General features: G+C 34.5%; 1 protein-coding gene and 1 long non-coding RNA gene across 3 annotated transcripts in view; one reads left to right on the top strand and one right to left on the bottom strand.

The window, feature by feature from the left end:
- LOC118269493 (mucin-5AC) overlaps nt 1-27,636 on the top strand; it is a 109,110-nt gene that overhangs the window by 76,094 nt on the left and 5,380 nt on the right. For both annotated transcript variants that reach the window (XM_050704285.1, XM_050704284.1), the window contains exon 20: nt 16,279-16,558. In XM_050704285.1, coding sequence (XP_050560242.1) covers nt 16,279-16,558 — 280 coding nt within the window. The remainder of the gene's footprint in view (nt 1-16,278; nt 16,559-27,636) is intronic.
- LOC118269494 (uncharacterized) lies at nt 1,947-16,480 on the bottom strand. Its single transcript, XR_007707106.1, has 2 exons — nt 16,261-16,480; nt 1,947-2,069 (listed from the first exon to the last, which is right to left on the bottom strand). It is a non-coding gene; the product is annotated as an uncharacterized LOC118269494 (long non-coding RNA).

Raw genomic sequence — 27,636 nt, 5'->3', positions numbered from 1 at the left:
GCACGGAATTTCAACCCTGTGCCAATTGTATTCTCTATAATGTAGGCTCACTCCCCTGAAGATCGAACCCAGTTGCGTGCCTTTGGAGAGTCCTAAGTCCTATGATACTTATGTCGCTTATATACTACCTGCCGAAAGATACTGAGCAATTCGTTACAGATTGAGGAAATGATTGGTATTGATCATTCAAAGGCGATATTCGTAAAATCAGCAGCCTTAACTCCTGGTATGTCGGAACGGAGATCTACGCGAGACACAATATGTCTCATATATCGGCAGACAAGAGACTAAGTTATTTTTGGTCAAATTATGAATGGAAATTTGATTCCTTACGCACAAAACTTTCTATGTACGTTATACGTATGTACGTTATACGTATGTACGTTGATAGGCACTTACAGCTCACATGTTAATGAGACTCGATATCATAACTGGCAAAATACAATGTTAAAGCCAGTATATAATGTAGTATAGTAAGCCAGTATAGTATTATATGCCTCTAGAGGGCTCGAGTTTGATTAATGTTTAACGAGATCGAAACGAGAAAGCGTTCAGTGCTCTGATAGGTTGGTTCTTAAATTCTTTTGCGCCGCCTAAATTAAAGCGCCGAAAGCGCTCTCGTTTCGTTTTCGGTCAACGTAAAACAAACTCTTACTAAGGGTACAGATATATATCTACCTCCATATAAACTGAACTGTGGGGTCAGCAATAAATCCTTAACACATTACATAACTCCCTATTACCTACCGGGTCAACAGATCAGCCACTATTTACGTATTTCGGCCTTACTTGGCAAATAATTGAGCAGTATTGTATCATCACGACCCACATGTGGGCCGGTTTGTAGACGCTGCGAATACCAAATAAGATTGTTTAGAATTGTAGTTTCCCTTTTGTAGTGAGCTGCGGTCTTTGTTCTATTTATATGGTACTCATACACATTATATAGTATCACGCCTTTTAAGCCCCACAGAGGTAGGCAGAAACTATACAGTGATACAGTGACTCATAAAATGTAATATCCAATTGTGATCACCACTTTATATGTATCCTATGTTGGAATAGGGGATGATCCGATTGCCATATAGATACAATTTTAAACTCTGTGCAGTTTGAATGTAAGAATATAACCTAATGATTCTTAGGTGGACCGGGCATCGAACCCCTTGCTTATCCACTTTACCAGCGATACAGTTGAATATTAATTTATTTGTCGGAAAACCCATTTATGTAGTTTGCGATCCAGAAATATAACCCAGACTTTGGACTACAATAAATTGATTAATTCTTAATACATGGGTACTCAATGTTAAAATCTGTAATTGAGTGAAAGTATTGATTTTTCCATCAATCACAAGTAATCCCGAGAGAAAGTTCCGATCACAATTATATCGTCATTATAGTGATTGCAGTAAAAGTAGATACCATTACAACTGCCAGCTTGCTATCCGTCTCTTTTATTTGTTCGATTTATAGAAATTGATGTTCATCTTAGTACAACATTACGGAGAATCTCTCGCATCTGCGAGCCTTAAGAAATTACAGTAAATATTATAGATGTTCGATATTTTATTTAAAACCTTTATCTCATTAAATATGTGATTGTGTCGTGTTAATGCTTAGTTCTATTTATAAACCCAGCTGGTTACACATGCAATCACCCCATTTCAAGTAACTTTGGGATTATATCGTAATTTGAAATAAGATTTTTCATTCTGATTTTGTTACTATTTATAGCAATTCAATTATTGCTAAGATATTAATAAATTATATTGTTTTTAATCTTATAGGATATAGGGTCAATTAAGGAAACACGCAAATTGACTTGTTTTATTTTACAATCTCTATGATCATTGCTTTCTTAAATCTACCCTAGCTTGGGAAATTCTTCTTGAAAACCATTATACTCTCTTCTTTGATTTCGGTCGATTTTCTTCTTTTTAGTCTTCCATCAGAAGAGACTTTGGATCTGCTTCCTCCTTCAGCAAAATTCTTCTTCCATGATAAATCTTCATACTACCAGTTGCTACTGGTATCCAGTTGTTGCTTCATCCTCCGTCCATTTTGATCTGAAACAATGAAAATGTAAATTAAATATACGAGAGTAATAAATCATGTTGTTGATGCGATGATTGATTTTTCTATGTTTTTAAAATTAACTAAGAAAATTTAACCCTTATTTCGGGCTTTGCAGGAGTGCCTAGGTAGTTTTTACAATGTACTATACTAATGCAGTGGGTTACTAACATAATTACCTACCACATACTACTTATATCTAGTTAAAAAACTGCCTGTGTCTACCTATAGTAGACTATCTACCACACACGCAAACATTAAAAGTCATCATAACATTATTCGGTAAGCGAACATTATCCAATAACAATAAATCATAGTTTTATTAGTTCTACAGTAATTTATAGTTTGTAGACGGTATAAAACATATTGTACGCGCAAGTTCCCACGCGATGCAAGCTGGGAGAGTTGCATGTGCATCTGAAAGGAACGGCCGGCTTGTACAGCTGTCGATTTCACTAGAGTACTACGACATTGGAATCTTACTGGTTGATGTGATCGTTACTATTATACAAATATAGCATTTGCATGTAGATTTATGTTTGGTTAACTCGACGTTGTTTAGTAGATTTTTCACTTATTATTTGTTTGTTACTGTAAAACGTCACGCCTTTTATCCCCGGATGGGTAGGCAGAGGTACACGTTACAGCAAGCTGCGTTACTAAATTGCTACGAAATATTAAATCTGGACTTTAAATCGCAATGGACGGTGTTAATTATTGTTCATGGATATGCTATTTAACAATAAAATAAGTACACCTAATTATTTGATTATAGATCATTATTTGCACGATGTGAGAAATGTGAACACGAAAATTAATAGAGGCATTTTTGAAACATTTATAATAAATATTAGAATCTAGTAAAGATTTGTATAAACTTTATTACATTTCATTCAATAAAACACACCACACAAACAATCTATATAAAACCTCAAATAATATCTCAAACACAAACCAGAAATAAACACTAAAACCTCTTGCAAATATCCTCCCACCACGTTAAACGCCTATCGTAAAACAAATCCATCAATGTACATCTAATTTGCGCTTACATTTCACCCACATCATCAGCGCAGCATCCGAGCAGAGAAAACTACTTTCTCTGCACAAAATACTTGTTTAGCGAGATGTTATCTAACCGTTACGTCAGTCATTGGCACGTTTTTATTTACACTCCACTATTAATTATAGTTTTTATTGATCGCTTCGGTACATCGTTATTTCTTTTTGATTTTGTTTGGTAGATATTGTTGATGGTTGAGTTGAAATTTTAGCTAGTTGTGTCAAATCTGTAACTAACTACCTTACTCACAGTCATTTCATAGTTACTTAAACCCAATAAAATAGTTAAATGTCTCTGAGTACGATAGAGCGTTTTATAGACCTTGAATATAGCTAACACGTAAACACGTTTGGATACTCAAATGAGTTTAAGTTATTATAGAAGATACAATAAACAAGAAGTCTAATTAGTCTATATTAAAATGAAGTCTCTAAATTATACATCACGTTTTTGACAATATTTTAATTTAGTATACATAAGCCAACAGTCAGTCTTTCTGGAAGTTCTTATACATAGGAATAAAAATGTTAACTTAAAGAAGAAAATCTTACACACACTTCTCAATTTTCACCATAGATGCCAGTATATTTCGAAATAGTTTACGAGAGTGACGCAATGTCGAGATGCCATCACGTAGTTTTGGTAATGTGGGCGAAGCAAATATTGACAACTGATGGAGTGGGCACGCAAATATTATGAGAATCTATTGTAATAGGGAGAATTTCTATTTATCCATTTGCAAATCTGTTCGTACGTAGGTAGCTACGGTGTACAATGTATATAGTTACAATACGTATTTTACGGATGCGAAAGAAATTACAGTTTAATTCAAGCGTCAGTGTTCATAAGTGAAAAGTGATAGAAAGTGTAATTAAATAAAATTAAAATAAACAGTAATACGCCCCATCTCATGAATACAACATATCATAATTTCATATGAAATCATAATTACGATGATCGTAGAGAGGATGTCTAATTACAATCTCATGTTAATTCACAGTTACCACAGAAAAAAATTGATAATGTTGCCACAGTTTCACATTTCCGCTTCCGTTTCTCAGTGTGCCTGGCAATTTAGTAAATTAACCGGTAGCATTCGTTTATTAACTGGTTCGCATTCTTGTTACATTAACTGATGAAGTAATGCCTTATGTAATATTCGCACTTTGCTCCAAATAGGCTGAACAGGACCTTTTGTTGAATACCTTTGCCTACTTGAAATGCTAATTCGACAGCGCTTAGTCTATGGATTTCCTCAAAGAGTTTCTGTTCTAAGAAGGTTGTATATGTATGGTCAGCTTAACATATTTGTGTAATGAAATCATTTCCTGTAGTTAAGAAGATATTTTCCGTTGAGAAATAAATATGTTGGATACTGTTAAGAAACTTTGTCGCGATAAAATGCGTGAGAAATATTTTACGATGTAGATTACACTGGCGATACGGACTTAACTGTCGGAGTCACTGACATTTCGTTCGTGATTACATTGAAAATTAATTATTGTTTTATGGTTCTAACTTCTGAGTAATATTGGAACTGAAACATATTGTCTTTAAAGTATTTTACTATACTATGGACACTTATCTGAAAAAAACAATTTGAATTTGAAACAGCTATAGATAATCCTTCAACCGTACCTACCTGTACTTAAGTGTAATGTATCACCATTAAAACTTGTACACTCAAATATTTATACATAGCCACTACTAGTAACGTAACAAGTAGGTACTAATGTAGCAAGACTACCGATATCTGATCCCCTTAAGGGCAAGATTGAAGTGTCCTACGTGCCATACCTTAAACTAAAACAAGATGTGATTTAATTCCGCATTCTCTAACAAATTGGCGCAGCAGGAAGAATCGAGCGTTAATGTCCAATTACCTAACTACTGATTAAATAGAAAGCTCATCATTCAAGTTTGCCGCGACTTTTTTGTCGCGTTGTCGCAACGTTATGCAAATCCCCATTCATAGAGACGTTAAGTCGGGCGCCACGCCCGTGTGTGGATAGCCGGCTTTACTTTTCGTTAGGTTGTTATGTTTGTAAATAGTTACAAGCGGGAAGGGATTAAAAAGTTACTTTTGTCTAATTAAGAATGAGAACTATGAATAAAGCGTCTAATTCATTAAATAAGCCTTTCTTTTGATTCGTAGTTAATTGCCTGTGAAAATTGTCTCTTAAGCCTCTAACCGCCATTCTCAAGTCACTTGGTTACTTAAACTATTCCTTAGTAACGATTGTGTTTCGAAAACAATAAACAAGGATTGGGTTAAGTACCTTATATTAAATGGCTCTGTATGGCAGTTAGTACCTAAATCTTAATTAATTTTAATAAGTAGTTATGTGTTTAAAGAATATTCTAGGAAAATTAAATTAATAAGCTTGTTAAGAATGTCTCGTTGCATCTGTGGTTGCACATCATCAGATGGTCGGATATGGTCAGTGGCACGGTTGGGCAATGTAATCCCATGTAAGTGGAACCGCAGTTCCGTCACACCAATGACTCATGTCGGGATTCAGATGTAGTTAAATGCCAACGGTATTTGACTTAAAATTCATTATTTATGGATTTTATCTACGACACGACATGTCTGTAATTAGGATATTTTTCGTTGAAAGCCTGTTCAAGATTAATTTCTGAAAATTTTCCTTTTTGATATTAAGTAGATATTCAACTATCCACAAAAATTTAAATAATTTTCCATTATTATTCCTTTTAAAAAATGCTTTTGTGGAAGTGTTCTCATTTCAAAAGATGGTATCTTTTTTATAGCAAAGGACAGAACTCGTTCAGCCTTCATACAATAATAACATAAAGAATTTATTCCCCACTGTTTCACATCTGCCACCATGTGGCCGTTATGCTAATTGTATAGGCAGTATACGCTGAGTAACAATCGACTAAAGCCCACGCATGGCATCTAAACTATGCCAGCTACTATAAAGAGTTGCCTCATAGAATCGATTACCGATTAATCGACATTGAGTTCTCGATTTAATCTGTACAAACATAATATTAAATTGATTTTGAAAAATGATGAGCATTCTAATAGCTTGGATATATATTTGAATATCGATTAAAATTATGATGAGATGTGAGTTAATGCGTTCCATTAAGTATATTATTAAGAACATCTTATTAATCCGTGATCGTAGAGTCCTATTTGCATTAAATAACTTGTTAAATAAACTACGTCTTTTAAAGCAATCAATTCAAAGTAGAATACGAAAATTTATTGAGAAATCCATAGGTACCTACTACCTACTATGTGGTTTCGTAACAAGTTATATAAAAACCTTTTTTTATTAAAATTGGAATGAACATTCAACATGCCATGTTTTTACCATCGATTGGCAATATGGGTGTTTCGTGTTTTTTATTTCTTTATCTCGACTGTGATCTAGTTTGTAGTGAGCTCATTATAATGTGCGACTACGCCTACTTACTTAAGTAACTATATTAAGATTACATTGTTGTTATGTACAATGAAATAATACTTATAACACTAGAGCCTCTAGCCAAATGCCACTAAGCGCTTGTCTATAAAGAGAATAGAAACCTAAATTGTATGGGATTGGCGTAAATTTTGACACTAGTTAGTGTCATCCACATACATTGAGTTTTCTACTGTCTCGGTAGACAAGCGCTAAAGTGGGTTTTGGCTACACGCTCAGATAGTTCTGCAAATTAGGTTCTCATTGAAATCTTAATAATTTGGAATGATGTGAAATACTTAGTGTAAAATTATAAACTACCGGTTTTTCTATTTTTCTAAAGCCTACAAGTAAAATATTCTGAAAATAAGATAATCTGTTGCACTTAACTCCTAAGTACCATAGAGTAAAGTAATGTCGCAACCAAACTTCACATTATTAAAATGCCTCTGTCACAATTGCGCGGGAAAATGAGAAACTGTCATGGATGTCAGGGTTATTGTTAGCAATCATGGTATTTTCATTTTGCAATCATTTGTACAGAAAAAACATGTTCTACCTATAATAAAGTCGTTACAAATAAGAATAACATGTGTCTGAAACCTTATTTACTAAATATATTTAACATGTTTATTTTTAAAATAATCACAATAAGTTGACATTTAAATACAGTTTGACATTACAAACATGAACTTCAAGCCTCCGATGATCGATTACCAACACTTAGATAATTGATTTACAAAACATAAGCTCCTACTGACCCATTGAACGGCACTAAACACCATTACGACACAAGGACATGTGTTTTAAATATTTACAAGTACATAAAAACCGCACTTCAAGGTCAACCGTTCCATCACGTACAAACAATTTTAGTTATTTACGCAATTACATTATTGACGCTAACAATCGCTACTTGATAAATAATGGATGATAATAGATAGACGGTATTTTAGTTTCAAAAGAAATCTGCAAACAAACATCTTTCAAATAGCTCGAATTCTATGCTACAAACAAAACCAATTCAAATAATCCATAACAAATTAAAGTATTTAAAAAAAAAACTTAACCAAAAATACTCAACATTTTTTCTGCATAGATAACAAACAATTTCATAGACAAAGGTACAGGTATTATAAAACCTTCATGGTAGGAGTACCAGGAAAAACACAGAACACTTAACATTCTTCCACCGTATATCGTAAAGCAATAACATTGTTATTCAGTACTCAAAATGACCTTTAACTCGATTCACAAGTCGATGGAAGCATGATGCGCATATATGTATGAGACTAGCGTAAAACCTGTGTTTACATTTACTATAGTACCTACTACAAATGTACTTGTATACTAAAGACCTAAGTATTATGTCTTACTTGTTCCAGTTTCCTTACAAAAGAGTTTTTCATTGCCAACTGATAGTTTTTTTAGTCTGAATATCTGGAAAAGATAATGTAGGAACAATTTTTTGTTAGGTTTTTCTGCAGGATGTGCCGTGTTTATTTTGTATTGTTGATCAAAATGGATTGACATTGGCTTCCCAAATATCATGCAGTGTAATTATACATTTTACACACATTCCTTTACTAATATTTGCCAGGAGGCTAGGAGTTACTTAAAAATGGTTTATGTAGCACATCTTGGTGTTTAAGTATGCTAAAGTTGAAGAGGTTTTGCAAACTATTACGTGTAACACCATGACACATTTCTAGGGTCAATTAGCAATGCTTTTAGCATACTAATCTAGAAATAAAAAAACTGAAATCATATTTTTATATAAAAGCTTTGTTGTGATACTACTTAGCAACTAACGAAAAGCTAAAAAATACTCTATTAAAGTTATAAATTATATTCAAAACAAGAATGAAATATTATGATTATCATGAATGGACTTTGGTCAAAGCTTTATGGTCACTATAAAAGGCGCGAATTAATTCTGACAGCACCTTGACAGATGGCGGACTCAATTATAAAAAAAAACTTAAGAAATATCTCAAGGTTGGTAATACCATATCTGTCAGGTGTTAAACAGTTTTTATCATACGAATACACACCAGATTCCTTTTGTAAACCCTGTTTACCATGATCTACGTGATCTTCGCGCCATTTTGGGAAGCAAGGGCGTCGAGACGGTACAAATTAATTGAAACTGCGCTGCAATCTGTGTACCGGGTCACGAGACCAATCAAGTTAAAATCAAAATGGCTTCCTTGTTTTTTTTCCTTGCGATAATAATAATATTGTTCGGCAAAGATCTGTTAATTTTTTTGGACACACAATTAAAATCGCGTTTAAATAAATATATCTTTTGTAATCAAGTATTTTTGTTGAATGAATTATCTTCTACAGCGATTATTTATTTCCGACATGTTTTATACGTTCATTTGATATGCCATAGCTAATTTATAACAAAGCACAGGTTAAAAAACCTGCCACGATTTAGTTGACACAAAAAAAAATTATTAATGATGGCTCCTAACTTAGCAGACGTGATTCTTGTCACACAAAATGCCAGACTAGTAGTTAGTTAGCTAATGTTCACATTTGTCTAAGTAGCTATTTACTTTTTCATTTGTTTTAGTTTTAAAACGTTATGTTACGTATTTCTTTGACTTAGTTTACCAGACAAAAATTAACATAAGCTTTTAGCTGCTTTTAGCAAGATTATTACGACTTTGCCATTTCAAATATCTTTTGAAAGAAATCGGAGAGTGAGTTATCAAGAAAGTTATGAAATTAGAGCAATGTTTTACCGATACTAATAAAATAAGTGATTAATTTTCTGTCACATTATATAACTAATACGAATTAATCCGCATAACAAGTTATTCATATCTTAGTTAATTAATTAGTCGTACTAGAGGTAAATGATCATGAATAAAACGTTATGTAAAGGTTTTGAATTAATTTAATGACAACAGTAGGTACTTATGTATGTCAAAGAATACGTTGATAACCAATAACACTGGTTAGTTACCATAACCCGTTCATGTACTACAAATACCTTTAAGTAACCAGTATTGTAATCTGCTTTGTTATCTACTATATAAAGTTCTAAAATATATAAATAACTAGCTACTTATATTCGCTCTACTCGGCTCCTTGATTGTAGCGCGACGTTTTATAGTCTAGAGCCTCCATCGATAAATGCACTATTCAACACAAAAATAATTATTCAAATCGGACCAGTAGTTCCGGAGATTAGCTCGTTCCAACAAACAAACTGTTTAACTTTGCTATATATTAGTAGATATAAATTCTATTCTACTCTTCAATATATTTAAAAGCTAATCAATACATCTAATCAAAAGTTCAATCTTATGCCAAAGCAAGATAAATTAAACTTTAATTAATATAAACTACTATTAAAACTGAGCTTACTTTAAAATCATGACACGACAGAACTCAAATATCTATAATGTATTTAAAATATTAGTTACGTCGTGTCCATCAATTTGATTTAAAATAAATTACTTAAATCAATAACTAATATACTTCGAGGTAACTTGCACGGAATTTGAAGACGCAAAAACATATGACCTTACTATACACCTATCTCTTAAAAAACACTCAAAGTAAGCCATGTCTTCAGAAAATAAACACGTGATTTTATGTCAGTAAATCGATCTATAAAGATTTATGACATTTATATAACTTAACAGGAAAAAATGGTGTTGAGATCAACTCATTGAAGAGCTCTTCAAACGGGCTGGTGTGCCGGTGTGCTAACAACTCTAGAGAAATCATCAGTTTTAGACCATTACAACACATGTGCGGATATGTAAATATCTTTTACGAAACTTTTATTCATTATAACTATAAGCTACATTATAATCGAAGGGATAAATGAAGTTTTGAACGCTTACTCTAAGATATTCTTGAAATTTTTCCATTTTTTCTTTAGTAGGAAAAAAAGCCTATGTATATTTCCAGACCACCTACCTCTTACCTCTATTAGATATTATTCTACCTCTATGCCAATTTTCATCCAGATCAGTTTAGCAGTTCTGAAGTGAATGAGCAATTTTCGTTTCTTTTCAAATTGAACAAGCTTATAGTCATAAAAATAGTGCCAACAATAGCAATTAGCATGATTAATAAACACTAAGTCATCTATTAATAAATTATCACGTACGAAAATACGGAACTAGTTCTGTCCTCCATTTTAATTTTAGCTGCGTAAATACATAATTATAATTGCGGATCAAGTTTGCCTTACAGCCTAGTGAATCTAAAACTGGATTGTTAAATCTTCTACGATGAACATTTCAATGGCACTAGTAATTACAAGAGTATTTTATAATCTGTGGTCTGATGGTCTATGGTGGATCACCTTGACTGAAGATTATATCCAACTAGCATTAGATCGCGGTTTCACTTGCGCTATTGTAAAGAGTTGGAAGTAGTTTTGCAGAAAAAAAATATTAGGCACAAATAGTCCGCATACCAATTTTTAGCTTTCTACTTTGTAAATTGTGTAATACTCCATACAAAATTCCACCCTCTATTTTCGGAAAATAGGTGGTTAGAAAGAGACAAGAAATAGCCTATGTCACTTTCCATCCTTTCAGCTATTTCCACTTAAAAAATACGTCATAGCGTCGCTCCGTTTTGCCGTGAAAGACGGACAAACAAACAGACATAACATTTATGCCTTTTACATTTATAATATTAGTATGTATGTTTGGTAGTTAATTTGGTTATGTTGCCAATCCCACTTGTACTCCTACATTATCTACGTACGTTCGTTAAAATACATTGTTCCATGTTTGAACAAACTCGATTTGTTTGTAAGAACCTCGTGGGTTGAAATTGTGATTGTAATTTGTAGTGTTATAAAAGTTTTGGCTATGTTTGTTTAAAACGTAGAGTAAATTAAGACTTTGACTGCCAACAAATATATGTTGAAGGCAAATCCTCCGCTAGCGCCGGTCACTTTAGCTCCCCATAGCGTTTAATGTGTTAAGCACATTAGTTGGTTTAGAGATATAATCATAGAACTTATATTTTAACTAATCTAAAACGAATTTAAAGATTTTCATGTACATATTATGTCTCAAATAACATATTTTCTGTTATTTACCTACATTGTGGTATTCATTATTATTTTTGTGACTCTTGTCCTTTTGATACTCGTCAGTGATGATTAATGTTAAAAATATCATATTAAAGCTACGTAGGTACGTGCCACATGAGTAGATGCCATCCATTCAAAGGACATTTACAAGGAAAAATTCTTTATAAACTAACCACACGTCTATTTAAAGTTAAACCTTATTGCTATAATAATAAAACCAGTTTTCACAATAACATGTTATAAATAAAATATTTAACATTTTTGCGAACGTTTTTTTTTTATTTCACGACATAGGTACTTTAATGAGCCTGACACGACATTAGGTTGTGATTACATTGAGGCAATCAGCGTTTTTGCGACATCTACATTGCTCTGAAATACATTTAACATTTTAAATTGTAGTTTGAGTGTGACAATTATCTTGAAATATTTTTAAATGTTGTAACTTATTTGGATCCGAGAGTGTGGCTGCATGTAATAGTGTTTAGAAGAAAATCTACATTAACTAAAAATATTTGAAAAAATAGTGACTGTATCCTGGCAATAAGACATAGGCTTCATATTTATTTTAATGAAACATAACCTTACATTCTACCTTAAGAAGAATCACAAGAATTATCTAAGAAGAATCACTAATCAGATACAAATAATACTTGTATTAGCAAACTCGCACGCGTCATTTGAATAAACAAAGAAATACTTTGGTATTTGAACGTCACAAAAATCCGAATATTTGTCCCACATGGTGCATTAAAGCTGCATTTATAAGCAATGAGTCAGTGCGGCCATGCTAATGAAGTAAGGAGTGCCAATGACGAACTGTAGCGACCTCGTGATTATAATGTTGTTAAGATATGAATCAGAAGCAGGTACTACAACCTACTTCATCATTGTCACGCTTAGATGGACACCAGTTAATTGTCTATCGGATAAACAGACCTCTAGTCTCAATACTTATGTGCCATCTGAAAAATTATAGCCCTCATTGAATGATAACAGTTATATCAATAGCCGACAAACAGTCTATTGACAGTCATGTCAGTCAGTCGTGACAGTCCATTGTTGGATCAAGGGCCTCCTCTATACATACAAGAGGCTATGCCATACGGAAGAATAAATTCTAACATTTTATAATTAGAATACACAATTGCGTATAATTTCAAACTTCTGGCCAGATAGAGTACGAACGAGATCATTAAAATCGAAATAGTCTGTTATATACCATTTAATTGACTAGAGTTCACAAACTCAAGCTCAAAGTCGTACTTAAAACTAACGAATCTGTGATTCGAATTGAATGAACGTAAATATGGGAACGAGGCTATTTACTGTGCGTATGAATATTTATTCGACATCAATAACCCGTGTGTGAAGGCTAAACAAAATATAGATAAAGTTCGTTCAGATACTATTTAAGTGCAAATACTACTACTAATTCATTTTGACCCGGTCTATATTAAAATATGTATTGCTAATGGTTTTCTAGAAGACGCGTAAACTACGCAGATATAAGCACTTATTTACTTTTACTTTCTATGTCATATTGTGCTATACAAATGCTGTAAAGCTGAGAACTATGACTTGAACGTTTGACTCTATGAAACAATCTGTGTGCCTCTATTATTTCCATTACCAAAGAACGTTAGATAACTTTGGCGCAGAATAAGCAAACAAAATCGCGACGCAAACTTAGTACTTACTCCGGAGTTGCAGACAACGTAACAGGTTACCGGGGCTCCGGCTCAAAGTAGGAGAAGGAACGGGGTGGTTTTTAGTCAGTAAGAGTCTGACACTCCCTCCCGCCTCACCCAAGGCGAGAGAAGTCATTGGATGATATTCGCCTCTCAAAAAAGAACTTAGTACTTACTCATGGTAAATTTTACATAGAACTTTTGCAACTACTCCGCGAGTAATCTAACTACAATTGGTATTTTGAGCACATCATTCCACCTGACTTGGCAGCCAATTAACTATACCTTTGTAACTACGCTCAGTGGGTCAGTACGGACCTTACGGTTTTGCATATAACCTTTATCACGCGATTGAGTAATGAGGAGTGTCTAAAACTAGTTAGCAGTTCCGAAATATACGAAAAGACGTGCCTCCATACAATAACTATTGTTTACTTTATTATTTTTTAAATTAGTTATCAACTAGCGACCCGCCCCAGCTTCGCATGGGTGCAATGGTGATATATTATACCTGTATTATACATAAAAACATTCCTCATGAGTTACTCTATCTATTAAAAAAAACCGCATCAAAATCCGTTGCGTAGTTTTAAAGATTTAAGCGTTCATAGGGACATACAACATGACAGAAAAAGCGACTTTGTTTTATACTATGTAGTGATATGAGCCTCTAACATGGCTTGAAACTAGTCGAGTTCATCGTCAAACAGTTACATGAGTAATCCGATAACATAATAATTAATTTAGTATGTCTCATGAAAGTTATAATAAAAACATAAGAACATGTTCGAAATGTCCATATTCAAACTCTTCAATGCATATAGACTGTGTTCTAAAATCAAAACAACCGCCAAATTGAAAATTCTGACACAGACAAAATGAAACACAATGACAGATCTTTCCGCTCCGCTCATCACAGACCTCGCGCGTCACGCTCAGTTACAGCGCCAACCGACCGTGAAACACAAAACAAGAAAAACACTGATATTATCCAAATATGTTTAATAAATAACAGATTTCACCTAATGCTTTAATCATACAGATAATTGACGTTAAATCAAATTCTTAATGTCAAACTCAAGTTGTTTATGAATTGGCAGAATCAGCAACTACGCTGTTGTGATTTCTTTTTTTTGAATAATGGTTGTTGTAGTGGCTAAGGCATGCAGGCTTTAGTCGTATCGGTTATGGAAAGATTTTATATAACGCTCTATACATTTTTTTACCTTTCATTTTAAAATAAGAAAACATTTTATTTATGTTCCGAAGAATTAATTCAAATGTATAATTTCGCAATAAATTGCTTTCATACAGAAAAACAACTACAACAAGAAAGAGCGTAAAATCATAAATGTTGGGAGCACATTACAATGCAAATGTGATAGAAATTGTTTACGTAACTATTTTAAAGATATTTTTACTAAAAACTAGTTTTCTGTTTTCTCCGACTGGTTAAGAAACTCGTTATAAGTTTACGGCCTAAAGATGATACAATCAGAATCGTTAGGCACAAAATTTCCATAGACAAACTAGAACCTGGATAGATATACATATTACTCTATGCACACGTACATAACAAGGTTCAAAAGTTCAAATTCCCAACTGCACTTTTAGCCATCTACACAACAGGTTCGCCTCTCGTCTTATTTTTACTTATTTTCATTCTTATACTTTTTATTTGTTATTAGTTTGACCTAAGACATTATTATTTTACCGGAAAACTCAGATACGTTTTCTAGGGAAAGAAAAAATATTCTTATATAGGTGTTTTACGAAATCAATGGAATTTTCCAAATTAATATTATTCCAATAAAAACCTTTTTATATCATCACGAAATCTGTCCTACGTTACGATAAAACGATTACATAACAATTTAAAATTCAAATTATGGTCATTTAGCATATTTATAAAATATTATGATGTTGGAATTCAAGTTCCTACACGTGATTTGAATAAATTAATATTCACGTTGTCCAACCATGGTAATCCGTTTATAGACATCTATCTATTTTCTTACTTAATTTAGATAAAAAGAACCGACGGGTTTTAAATAATGAACGTGAAATGTGTAGAAAATAAGAAATAAGAAAAGCCGAATGACTTTGAATGGCGCGAAATTGCAGCATTTTATAGCGATATCACATTAATAAAATTTTGGCAATAGCGAATATGAAATTGCAAGTCATAATGGCTAATGTTTCATTATTCTAAACATTAAAATACGGATGTGAATAATTTAATCCGATACGTGAACAAACACTCGGTAACTATGTAGGTCATGTTTTTTTTTAATTCACAAGTCACTACATTCAACCGCAAAGGAAACCGCATGGAGCCTCGTATTTCAACTTCTATGAGAAATAACCCTTAACCGCAATCAATGCTTGCCTTCGCCGTGATTCGCGCCATTAGATTTTCAACAACGCCAATTTTAGCAGTCACAGATAAACCATGACCAATTTCGTAAAAACACTGTGGAAATTAGCGATTAGTGTCGGAAAAAAATGTTTATCCTTATTTCTACATTAAGCGATAATTGCTACACCAAATTCGTAGTTAATAGTTTTAAAATAATTATAGTTAAGATCGTAGAGATCACTTCTAATTTAAGCTATGTGCCTCTAAACAGCGAAGCTTTCAGTTAAGCTTGTTTGCACAATTTATAAATGTCTTCACTTGAACAAATATTACGCAATTCGAAGTTACTACTGAGTAAACTTTGCATAATATGATCACTTAAGGATATTGTGACGACCTTACGAATGGGTATACAAACAACGCTTTTATATGATTAAGTTGTTAGTAATACGAATGTAAGCAGCCACTACGTTTTGTAACGAACAACATTCCATTCAAGGCAAATGTCTACAACAAAACTTTATTTTAGAAAATCACATTTAAAAAGTTTTACTAACCGTTTATTTTGTCCACAGGCTGCAAAGCGCAATTTCCTTCGCCGCACAAAAGCCACCGCACCTCCAGAGACCACGGAGACGGAAACCAGCACAGATAAAATAGAAACCACCACAAACAGGTTCACTAGACGCGGGAACTCCAAATTCAAATCGCGAAAAGAAGCCGAACTCGAGAAAAAAGGCGCGACTGCGAAGAATGAGGTTGAAAATGCTTCGCGTCGGCCATCTTTGAACGGCGGCGCGCGGCGTAGTGAGCGCCCGACTCGCAAGTTTGTTCGACTGCGTGGAGGGGCAAACGGTGAGTCCGGTTTTGCTCTTAGCCAGCTATTTGTGTGTTTATTTTCTGCAGATTCTATCATAGTTTCCATGGAAAGCTGAAGGGAAATTTGCGGTGAAGCTGGTTGCTCGTTTACCTATTAGGTACAGCGATTTGACATTGCTACTATACTTTCTAACCCGTTTCTAGGGTTAGTCAACCTACCCACCTAAAGGATACCAGGATTGATAGAAAAGTAAATATCGACTATATAATTTAAAACGTTAAAAGTACCAACTATGTTTTCATCGAAGCCCTTACTCATAGAGTGGCAATCGAAGGTCGATGCGATTTACTATCGTCACGACTCCATGGTGTAATGGTAGCTATACAACCTACAACTACAGGTTTTAGAAGGGAAGACTCTATACTTGCCAGTTAACACTATAAGGCTTTCGCGAAAAAGATACCGACACATTATTTTCGAAAAATTCATATAACATTAGCAGCTCTCTGCTATAAATAGTGCAAACAAAATATTTTTGATGATCTTATTGTGAATACAAATGACCTGCTTGACCGTACTCGATCAATATCCTCATAAAAAAGGTCCAAAAATCTTTGACATTTTCTACCTCTATATGTTTAGAACAAAACAAACCTGTTTTTAGATGACACTTACTTTTATACGGATGGAAGTCAATAGAAAATTATATTATCCAAACGCAAAGACGAATATCATTATGAGCCCTGAATATTCCGCCACTGGATTACTTTTCGACCTTTGCTATAAGTACGCTGAGCAGATGAATTGAAGAACGCAGGTTAAAAACTTCACATTTATGAGAGAGCGCTGTTGCGCTATTACTTGTATATAGTCCTTTAGCCTGCTCTTAAAACACCTACGAGGAAAATATTCCTTTTTTTTAATACAAAGCGTCTCCTCTCTAGGACTTTCTCGTATGTCGTGGGTGCGTTTACAAAGATACAAATTCATATGCACATGACACCCAGACCCGAAAGAGTTGCTCCGTGCAGGAATCAAACCCACTACATGTTACGTGGTAGCCGGTTGCACAGCCACCGCACCAACCGCGCTGTTCAAATATTCTATGATTTTCTAGTTCTTTTATTTTCCGTGGTGGATACAAATTAAAAAAATCTCTACCAATCTATAAAAGGCGAGAAAGGCGAATCTACGCAAAAACAATAGAACCGGGCGATTACTTTTACTCGCGATACTTGCACCTCTCACTCACCTCTGACCCGCGCTGTTACATAAGCCAGTACCTTAGTACATGACCTTATAGAAGGTACGAGAGAAATCGATTACCATACTATTCTGTTTTTCATTTAATAAATACCTAAACTTATTTGTACTTAACACCACGACAAGAAGTTATAGAAAGTATGTGAAAGAAACCTGCAGTGTTAAATAAATAAATAAAATTATGTGAAACTTTAAAAAAGAAAAGTGCACTATTTTTTTAAACGTAGCCAAGGGATTTTCTTCTGTGTCATGATGTTTTTGAAATTCCAAAATATTTGTTTTCTATTTATCTAAAGACTTTAAAGAAAACCAATTAGTATTCAATTAATTAGGTAGATTAGAGCTTAATGGAGGTGATACTCATGATGAATGATCAAGTTTATTTAATTTATTATATAATTTATAACTAACTCATTCTATTTATGCGCTTCACTCTGACCTCTACATGTCTCTCTACAACCTAGAATTACCCAAACAATTTGTCAACCAGACTCAAAACTGCAAATAATATTCAAAATAATTCAACCTTGAATATCAAGTCAGTGACATCGTATAAAATACATAAAATATTTGTTTACGTATAAATAAAATAAAAGGAAATAACATGACATCATCGACCTCAGAATGTAATGAATTAAAAAGAAATAAAATGGCTGGGAACATGGACTTAAATCTCTTTAATGGAGGACCGTAGGCGTGATATATTGTATCCTGTGACAAGTTTAAGCTAAACATTAAACCATTTGTTACAAAATGAGTATAAAACGAGATTAAATAAGTATAAGAAAAATCTTGCTGTAGGTATGCCTCTACCTAACAATAAAATTGCAAGGAATTTTTATTGGGTGACTCGAGTATAAGAGAAAAATATGTGATAATAACTAAATAACCTATAGAAAAATAAATAAGCATTATTCTGTTTTTAATAAGAAGAATATTGGCAAATACCACAATACCAAATGCCGCATAAGTTCAAGATTAGCTAACAATACGTGCAAAACAAGGAAACTTCAATTTCAAAATAAATGCGATACTTATCGCTTGTAATCTTTCAAAATCCTAACGAAATTCTGAATTCAAATAGTACTTGACGCTGGCACGTAATAATCTCTTTAGAGCTAGCCCTAACTCGGAATGCCAAACAAACTCATTGAGCAAGTACTAAGAATAAAAAGAAACAAACCTGCCTAGAGCGACCTAGACATTCTGGGGACGTTGTCCTCACTGGCCAGTACGCTACAGACCTCCACAGAGGTCGGTCGCCTCCGATATCAACAAAATGCTAAAATTAAACTGGGCCACAATGATGTCAGGCTTGCAGAAATATGCTAGTTTACATATTTATTGGTTACAATGTCGTTTGAATTGTACATAAATGGTCTTTTTAAATGTATTTGCAAGAATATATCCATGTAAATGATTGGATAAGTAAATGGTTTTGTTTGTTATCTAGTATTGGCGTAAAAGCTAATCTTGAATACTTCTTATAAAGTGTAACATTCAGTGTCCATTGAAAACATAAACTAATAGACTTAAGCGATGTTTCAATGGCCATAACTTTTTAAGCAACTGTGGGATAATCTGTAACTGCACATCTATCTACTCTGTATACCGGTAACCAATCTTCGAATGTGAGTCAAAACTCACGTAAATCCATCCAGCAATTTATTTTTGCGTGCAAAAATAACAAGCCTTATCCTGCTAACTTGATAAGTTAAAACTTTGATACTACAAACCGCATAATCGCAACCTAACTCCACATCAACGCTGAATATAACCGCTATTAAGATATTACATAATCCACAGTAATACAGACAGAGTAACGGGCTATAAATTAATATTTAAATCAGTTTAATAGTTCAGTGTGATGCAGTATCTGGAACACCGGTAGCGGTGCGTAACTAAATGCACGTTGCAAGTCCAAGAACACGCAATGTTGTTGAAGACAGCTTACAAATGCATGGAGGAAACTAAGAAATACTAAACTTTGCTCTAAGATTGACTCGTTCTGTAAATGGTAAATATGAGGGAGACCTGGGTGACAGAATTGATACATGGATATATTATAAAGTGTTTGTTATCCAAAATCTCAGTAGCACACAGCTAAAATGCATGGTCTAAATTTAAAGTTACAGAGAAAGAAAAAAATGGAAAATTTATTTGAGTACAGAATGTAGTTACAATGGGTGTTTTATGTCAATTAATGTCTCATACATTCTAATTGTACCGAATCGTTGTATAAATATTAGACTTATTTTCTACATACAAATATTATGCACTATAAATGGCGTATATAATAAATGGGACGAATTATTATTCAAAAGGGTGTAAACAATTATCAACACTTCTGCTTATGTCACTTTAAACCAATAGAAGATCTAATGTAATTGATAATGAATGTCTTTGGGAAACATTTTGGATATAAGTATTTTCAATTTGCCTGTACTGTAGGCTAACTATGTCTCAGCAGCGTCTTTAAAAGTCGTTCTTACAAATGATGAGAACGTACCTATTACACGCAAGTTTGCATAACAAAACAACAGACTCTTTCCCCGGAAGAAGTCGACAAAAGTGTACGGAACACTCGGTTTCCGCAAATTATGCTATTAGTCTCATTGACTAGGTAAAGCGTACCGTACTCTGAACATAATAGTACTAGAAATATCGTAACAAACGACTTATAATAAGTATTTTTTCCAACCTGGAAGCTGGATCGACATTTTACTTAGCAATCATAGTCTTAACCACAAGAAACAATGTGAAGATTTTACGTAAAACATAGAGACATCGGGATTAACTAACTAATTCCAACCGCAAAATTCAAGCAAGCGGTTGCTTAGCAACGACCATAAACAAGTCTTCAAAAATGTGGTTAGTTGATGTAATCTCTTCGTATTTCGCCACCCACGTGTCACGTCACACCTAAAACAATAAAGCTTGAACACATGATGTCACTCCTAAGGTTCCCATAGCACTTTCCACCCAACAATAGGTCCCTCTTATGTAACTGGCCTAATGAAGCGCCTGCGCCGGCACTGTGTGTTGACCCAGAACTTTCTCCAGTTATTACAATAACTTGTGGTTTGTAAACATTTGTTTTTGGCATAAGAATGCGTGAATAACTGAATTCCATTCTGGGTAGGTACTTGAAGTATGTTGACACAAATATACATACAATACGCATTTTCATCAATAGGTATGCGTGTTTTTTATTTCAAATTGTTAAATAGCAATTTTACATTCCACTTTTAACAGTATTCAAATGGACGTAGTTATGCAGAAACGTTTCAATCCACAAGTCGCCCAAAATCAAAATAATGTGATCAAACTATGAACATTTTATGACACTTAGCACCAAATTAGCAAAAAAGTTTCAAGTTTTAAGTCTTCTATTTGAAAATAATTTTCTCACCTACGTTCCAACCCACAACCTTTATCAAACAATAACTTATAAAAAATAACTAGAACGTACCATGAGGACAGGAGCATTAAACGTTTTACAAAACAGTATATTTGTTTTGTTAAAACGCCACATTTAATAAAACAATCATTTTCAAATCCTACTAAAATCTAACAGCCACTTTTTCGTCTTTATGAAATAATGCAACAGACGAAAATTAAATTATCAATTGCATTAACTGTTTGGCAATGTGACCGTGAACAGTTTTCACGTCTCTCTGCTAAATGAGGCATCACTAAATAATTAGTTCGAGCTGAAATATCTCGCTGTTTGAAATACTACTGCGATGATGTACACAGTTAGCGGGTATCAGGGTTGTATCAATTATCGGCTGTTGTAGCAATGACCTCGAGTTGTCGTACATATGAGTAGTGTTTGAAGAGAACGGTCATTGTCTTTGTCTTTCAAATGATGGAAGAGGAAATTAACCACATTTAGTACGTTTTATATTGTACTTATAGTGCACTACTACATCCCCGAATGGGTAGGCAGAGGTGCACATTACGGCACTATACAATATATGCCCACTTGTCACTATATGTGTTAAGTAGTTTCTAAGAGGGGAACATCAACCAATGTCTACTCCCGCCAGTGTCAGACTCTTACTGACTAAAAACTACCCCGTTCCTAATCCTACTTTTCGAGCCAGAGCCCCGGTGAACCCGCTAGGTAGTCCACGGCTCTGGAAAAGGGTGAGCCTACATATTTAAATGTATTTGGGTTTTTGGCAGGAGCCGCAGTTCTCGGGCACATTTCCGTAATTAACGTAGAAATTAGAAAGGAGCTTTTGCTTGTGCTGATGAATCGGTAAAAACAATCTCAACTGAATGAACATGACCCCTAATATTTACACTTGTAAAATTAGCCAGATCACCAAACACGTCACAATAATCAAACAGGTGGTACCAACATGACAATAATCCTGACATTTGTGACAGATTGGTGTCATGGCGTGGACACAACCTTGACAGAGCGTATGGTAATGATCTGGCGAATGATTTCTATCGGGTGACACACTGTTTGGAAATACAAACAAATAGTGCTGACAGTACTCCACCCACGACACGTGTGCTAATTGAAAAGTATAAGGTTTCTCTCTTGCTCTTGGCTTCATACCAATTTGGCTGAAGGTAGACTAAGTCTTTTAGATTAGTGGAGACGAAGTTCACAGTTACACCTGTTTTTATGTCACCTGTTTCGAAATCAGATTTCTTAATGACTATATCCTGTGGCGACACATGACAAGTGACAGATGACAGAAGTCACACATAGACTATCGACGAGCAAATCGACGGATGACGTCCTAAAAATTCTACATCGCACATGAGAAGTTTACATGGATAGAAAAATCCCAACAAACAACAGTTGGGCAGCAATTGGGAAAACAGACCTGAAAGTGAGACACTGAGAAATTATTCATGTAGACAAATCAACAAGACTATGCAGAGAAGTTTATGTAGTAAGACTGAGTGGATATTGGAACCAACGTATAAGGTATTACAAAACATACATAGTTTACCATTACATCGTTTATGGTGAAAATGTGGTCAACCAGCCACAATATAGGTAAATTATGCAACATAAGCGACCTTGACGACTTCTGTACGACGGAAAACCGCTTTTTCGTCCAGCACCATTGCCTCACATTTGATGTGTATTTCCCCAGACACATCATGTTGTAACAAACTGCCAGATACGACAGAATTGTCGCGTGTCTGTAAACGTTCGTAATTGACATTTCTTTAGTTTCCTATTCGCGGATGATCTGCGTTTTGTATGGAATTATGGCGTTGCGCAATTTGAGAGATATATTATTTAGTAAGTAGTCTGCTTTTTCCTTAAGATTTTTGCACGATAGACGTGATAGTCAAAGAGATCTGATCTTTAAAATGGCTATTGTTTCCCTTTCTGCTTTTTCCTTAAGATTTTTGCACGATAGACGTGATAGTAAAAGAAACTTTCAAAATGGCTATTAAATTCTGCCAGTCTTTCGAAGAGAAGAGTGAACCGAGTGGGGTAAAGAGATAGAGATACTCTTTTTGTCACTTTGTTCTTTAATTTCTGTCAATCTTTAATTTCACTTACTTTTTTGCGAGAAGAGAGACGTATTACCTGATGGTAAGCAATGTCAGACTGACTAAAACACCACATATTCCTACTCCTGCTTTTTAAAAAGGAGCCCTGTTAACCCGCTAGACAGTTCAGATATTTTTACTTGCGAACATCATTGATTACGAAGTGCAATGACCTAAACTTCTTGCCATCTTTTTACATAAAGATTCAAAAATTAATTTTAAAAGTGGAAAACATCAAATTCGATCAAGTTTTAAAAATCGAAAGTGACTATTACAGCTGCTGAACTAACCGAAAAAAAAAACCAGACAATTGACTGCAATTATCCACACTTTTAACTGTAAACTGTAAAAACATTTAACAATCTGCATAATACCACCTCCATTCTTCTCACTATTCTTTGTAAAAACCGTACTAAGTATACAGAAAGCAACTGCTAATAACAATAGTGGTTATCAACTGAGATGAGGTGAAAGCGACCGGTCAAGTGTGACCGCTGGCGATAGCGACTCACTTTCGTTGTGAACACGTAATACAAGCGGGTGCGGTGACATTATTGGAAAGGTGTTGGATCATTATGAGGTAATTATGTGATGATGTGAACAGAAGATTGTGTAGGAATTGCGATTGAGGAAATTGTAACAAATGAGTCTTAAAGATTTAGATGAGTTGATTATAATCTTTGTTCTTATGATTATGTTCCTCCATCTTGGATTGCAAACGTAACGGCGCATAGTTACATCCGAGGACTCTGCAGTCGAGAGACAGGGGTAGTAACGGGATGGCTTAAGTTAGAAAAAGTCTGACACTCCTTCTTGTAACAGCTAAACCCAAGGTGGAATAAGCCATTTAATGATTTTCCCCCATCTAAAGAAAATCGTGATCTTACATAGTGGAAGGTAACTGACTTTTCTGATTACGAATTTTTAAAAATATATAAGATACCATTAAAATTGTACCTGCTACAATTTTTTTTATATTTTGAACTCAGAACTGCAAGTAGAGCAGTTGTTCTTACATCCACAAACCTAACGAACCACTTAAATAAATATAACAATAACTGTCGCAATGTAATTACAAATGCCATGTCATCTACATCAAGGTTGCCCCTACGCATGGCGTCTCGCAATCGTCCCATAGTTACTGTCGCGTGAGAAACTAGATCACTTGCAACCCTAATCGTCATACATTAGTTCTATATGAGCACATCTTGGGTTGATAAAATCTTGAAATGAAAAATGCCTATCTTCGATCCTTTTTTTTTTTTGATGACGGGGGATACCTTCAAAAGGCGCCTAGCTTTTTGGGGATAAAAGACTAGGGAGTGTGGGATTTTTATCTCACTAAAACCACTCTAGTGGCCACCCTCTACACATGTAAACAGCACCGAAACCTCTTCGTAGACCTGCTCCAGAACATCTTCGATCCTATCTGCCTATCTGCTGGTAATATGCTGCTTGCTTTTAGCAACTAGCTTGGTATTGGCGTACCTCTGGTCCTAGGAAAAAGACACGTTTACATTTCATGTACTATTTTAGTGACCAGATATTTGAAATCCTCTAAAAACAAGACTATGGACCGACGATTATCTTTGCTTAACAGTCCAAAAAAATCTTCAAGGCAATTGAAGGAAACCGGGTACCTAAAACCAAGAATAAATTGGTAATCTAAAATATTCTCGCAATTTGCTGCACGTGCAATTAATCTAAAGACATAATGCAAGGCAAAGCATGTTAGGCATTAGACAGTTTTACAGAAAAACGCAACATTGCATTATAACCCTTACGATTCCCACGCTCTGGTTGAGCCACGTGTTACCATGGCGTTTTAACCCAACAACGTTGGGAAATAAATACATTAACACCTTTGCTTTCAAACCTCATTTGTGTTTATAGGCCGAATGAACAATTACCTTTGCCTATTAAGAACGTTGCGTGACAGTTAGATTCGCGCGCTTTTGATTGATCTGTTAGAATTAATTGGCGTAGTTATTTGTTGTGTAATGGAAGAATTGAATAGGCTACTTTCCTACTAGTCAAATTCAATACTTTTTTCGAAACGTCAAAAACGATATTTTCTATGAACTTTGTATGAAATAGTGCGTTATGACGTCATAAGTTTTTGACGTCAAATAGCAGACTTATTTCTAGAAATTTATCTAGAAAAAATCGAAAATTAAATAGTTCATCAAATTTATGAATGAGAGTGTGATTATTTTTTAATATTTTATTGTATTGAAAAGTTGTAATAATTTATTTTTGACCGAGGTTAGTACCCAATTCGTAATTGTATGAAAGTCGGTGCATTTAATAGTCTACGGATCTCATACAAAAATAAATTTGACAGCCAGTCAAATCATAAATATTGTATCCTCCCTAATAACAAACAATAATGTTCCTTTAACTCTGACATTCAGCTGAATCTGGCATAATTTTCAGATCAGTGTCGTCAGGAAAATAATATTAAAGAGTGGAGTAGAGAGGTGACTACCGTTGCAGCGCCATGGGTCACACTAAAGCTTACCTGTAAATATATAGAAACTATATATTTACAGTTAATAGCTATATTATTTTGAAGGAGAAAGAGAAAATGACTTGGGTTCCTAGCAAAATTAGATAAAACAACCTCCTAACTGAGTCGAATTGGGTGTATAAACCGGGTTTACCGGGACTCCGGCTCGAAGGGCAGGAGTAGGAACGGGGTGGTTTTTAGTCAGTAAGAGTCTGACACTCCCTCTTGCCTCGCCCAAGTCATTGGATGATTTTCCCCCTTAAAAAAGAAACTGGTACGACGACGAAGTAACGAGGTAATAATTCCTTAATGACCATACACCGTATAGTACCCATAGATAGTTAACTTTTTAACTTAACTAGTTAATGTTAACAAGCGTGTCATCAGTAATGGCTCCCGTGAGATATGAACAATTACCGCGGTGTGTCGTCTTGTTAGTTAATTGTTAATTATCATTACGGTAATACGGTAGACGGTAGCATTTGATCGTGGTCACGATATACGTTGTAAAGATAAGCGTAACTACTGGCGTTACCCGTGAAGTAATCTTGTTAAGATTAATATGAGTAGATTGTGTCATTCACTATCTTTTTATTGTATGGTACCTAATTAACGGCTGAATTTTTTGTTATTCAATTAACTAAAAATCACGGTTTAGTCGCGTACATTAATGGAGAAAAGCTGTACTAGTTTCGAGTCACAGAGGGACTCTTCATCATGAGCAGCGTGCGCAGACGCGTATAAACTGCATTAACCGCGTACTATACTAAATTAACTACAATAATTTTTAGTTATATTTTAATACGATAATACAAATTAAATTACAAGATTGTTGTTGTTATTCAACTTTTAATCAAAATCTTTGGACATCGAATTAGAGATATAATTTATATCGGTCAAAAAGTCGCATCAGTTGTTTCATAAACATACTCCAAAGTTGCGCATATAGTTATAGTTAAATAAATCAAACCAGTTCATCCCCAACTAGAACGAACAAAGCAGACCAAGTCACCTTTCTCTTAGAACCTAATAATCTCAATAAGCAACGAAATCAACACAGCTATCAAAGGAAATTAATCACTGTCTCTATACGGAGTCGTGCTAGATTGCAAGTTACGTAATTATATTATTGGCGTCTTATTTGTATAGATGATGACAATGGTAATGATGTGGACATTGTGATCCTCGATCTTCATCTCCTGACGCTCAGTCACGATTCACGATCGTATCAAAATTGTGTTGAGTCGATTTAACTTAAGGTGCTTAGTATGTAGATAGTAGATAGATAGGTACGTACGGAGAAGTTATTGGTAAGACGTGCTTAAATTTTGTCTAAAATCTTCGTAGATTTGAACTAGGAGAAGAAAATCTTGTATAAACAACAGTACGAGTTTGTTTTACGTTGCTCTGATTGGCCGGAATGAACCATAAGAGCGTCAAACGAGCTCTCGTTTCGATCTTATTGAACGTAAAACATAATATGGATCATGTTTGAGACGTCCTGTCAAAAATATATACCATAACCTACAGAAGCTTCTACCCCAAGCTTCTTCCAATAACACCTAAAGATAAAATCAACAAACAATCTACACCGTATGCCAAATAAAAAAAAAACTTGAAACAAAAGCCTCATCAAAGTCGACACCGACACTAGAGCCGACACAGCATCAATTGAAAACATACATTGTATCGCTTCAGCCGGGCGCCTACGTCCGGCCATTTCACGGCTTGATCCCAAACAATAGACACACTTGTTCTTACACGCCCGACCTTGGTACAAAGTGAATATTGCATGCATCATTTATG

Source organism: Spodoptera frugiperda, chromosome 2 (assembly GCF_023101765.2).
Source record: "Spodoptera frugiperda isolate SF20-4 chromosome 2, AGI-APGP_CSIRO_Sfru_2.0, whole genome shotgun sequence".
Lineage (NCBI taxonomy): Eukaryota > Metazoa > Arthropoda > Insecta > Lepidoptera > Noctuidae > Spodoptera > Spodoptera frugiperda.
Note: the sequence above shows the minus strand (reverse complement) of the source record. Positions and strands in the feature narration are given on the sequence as shown.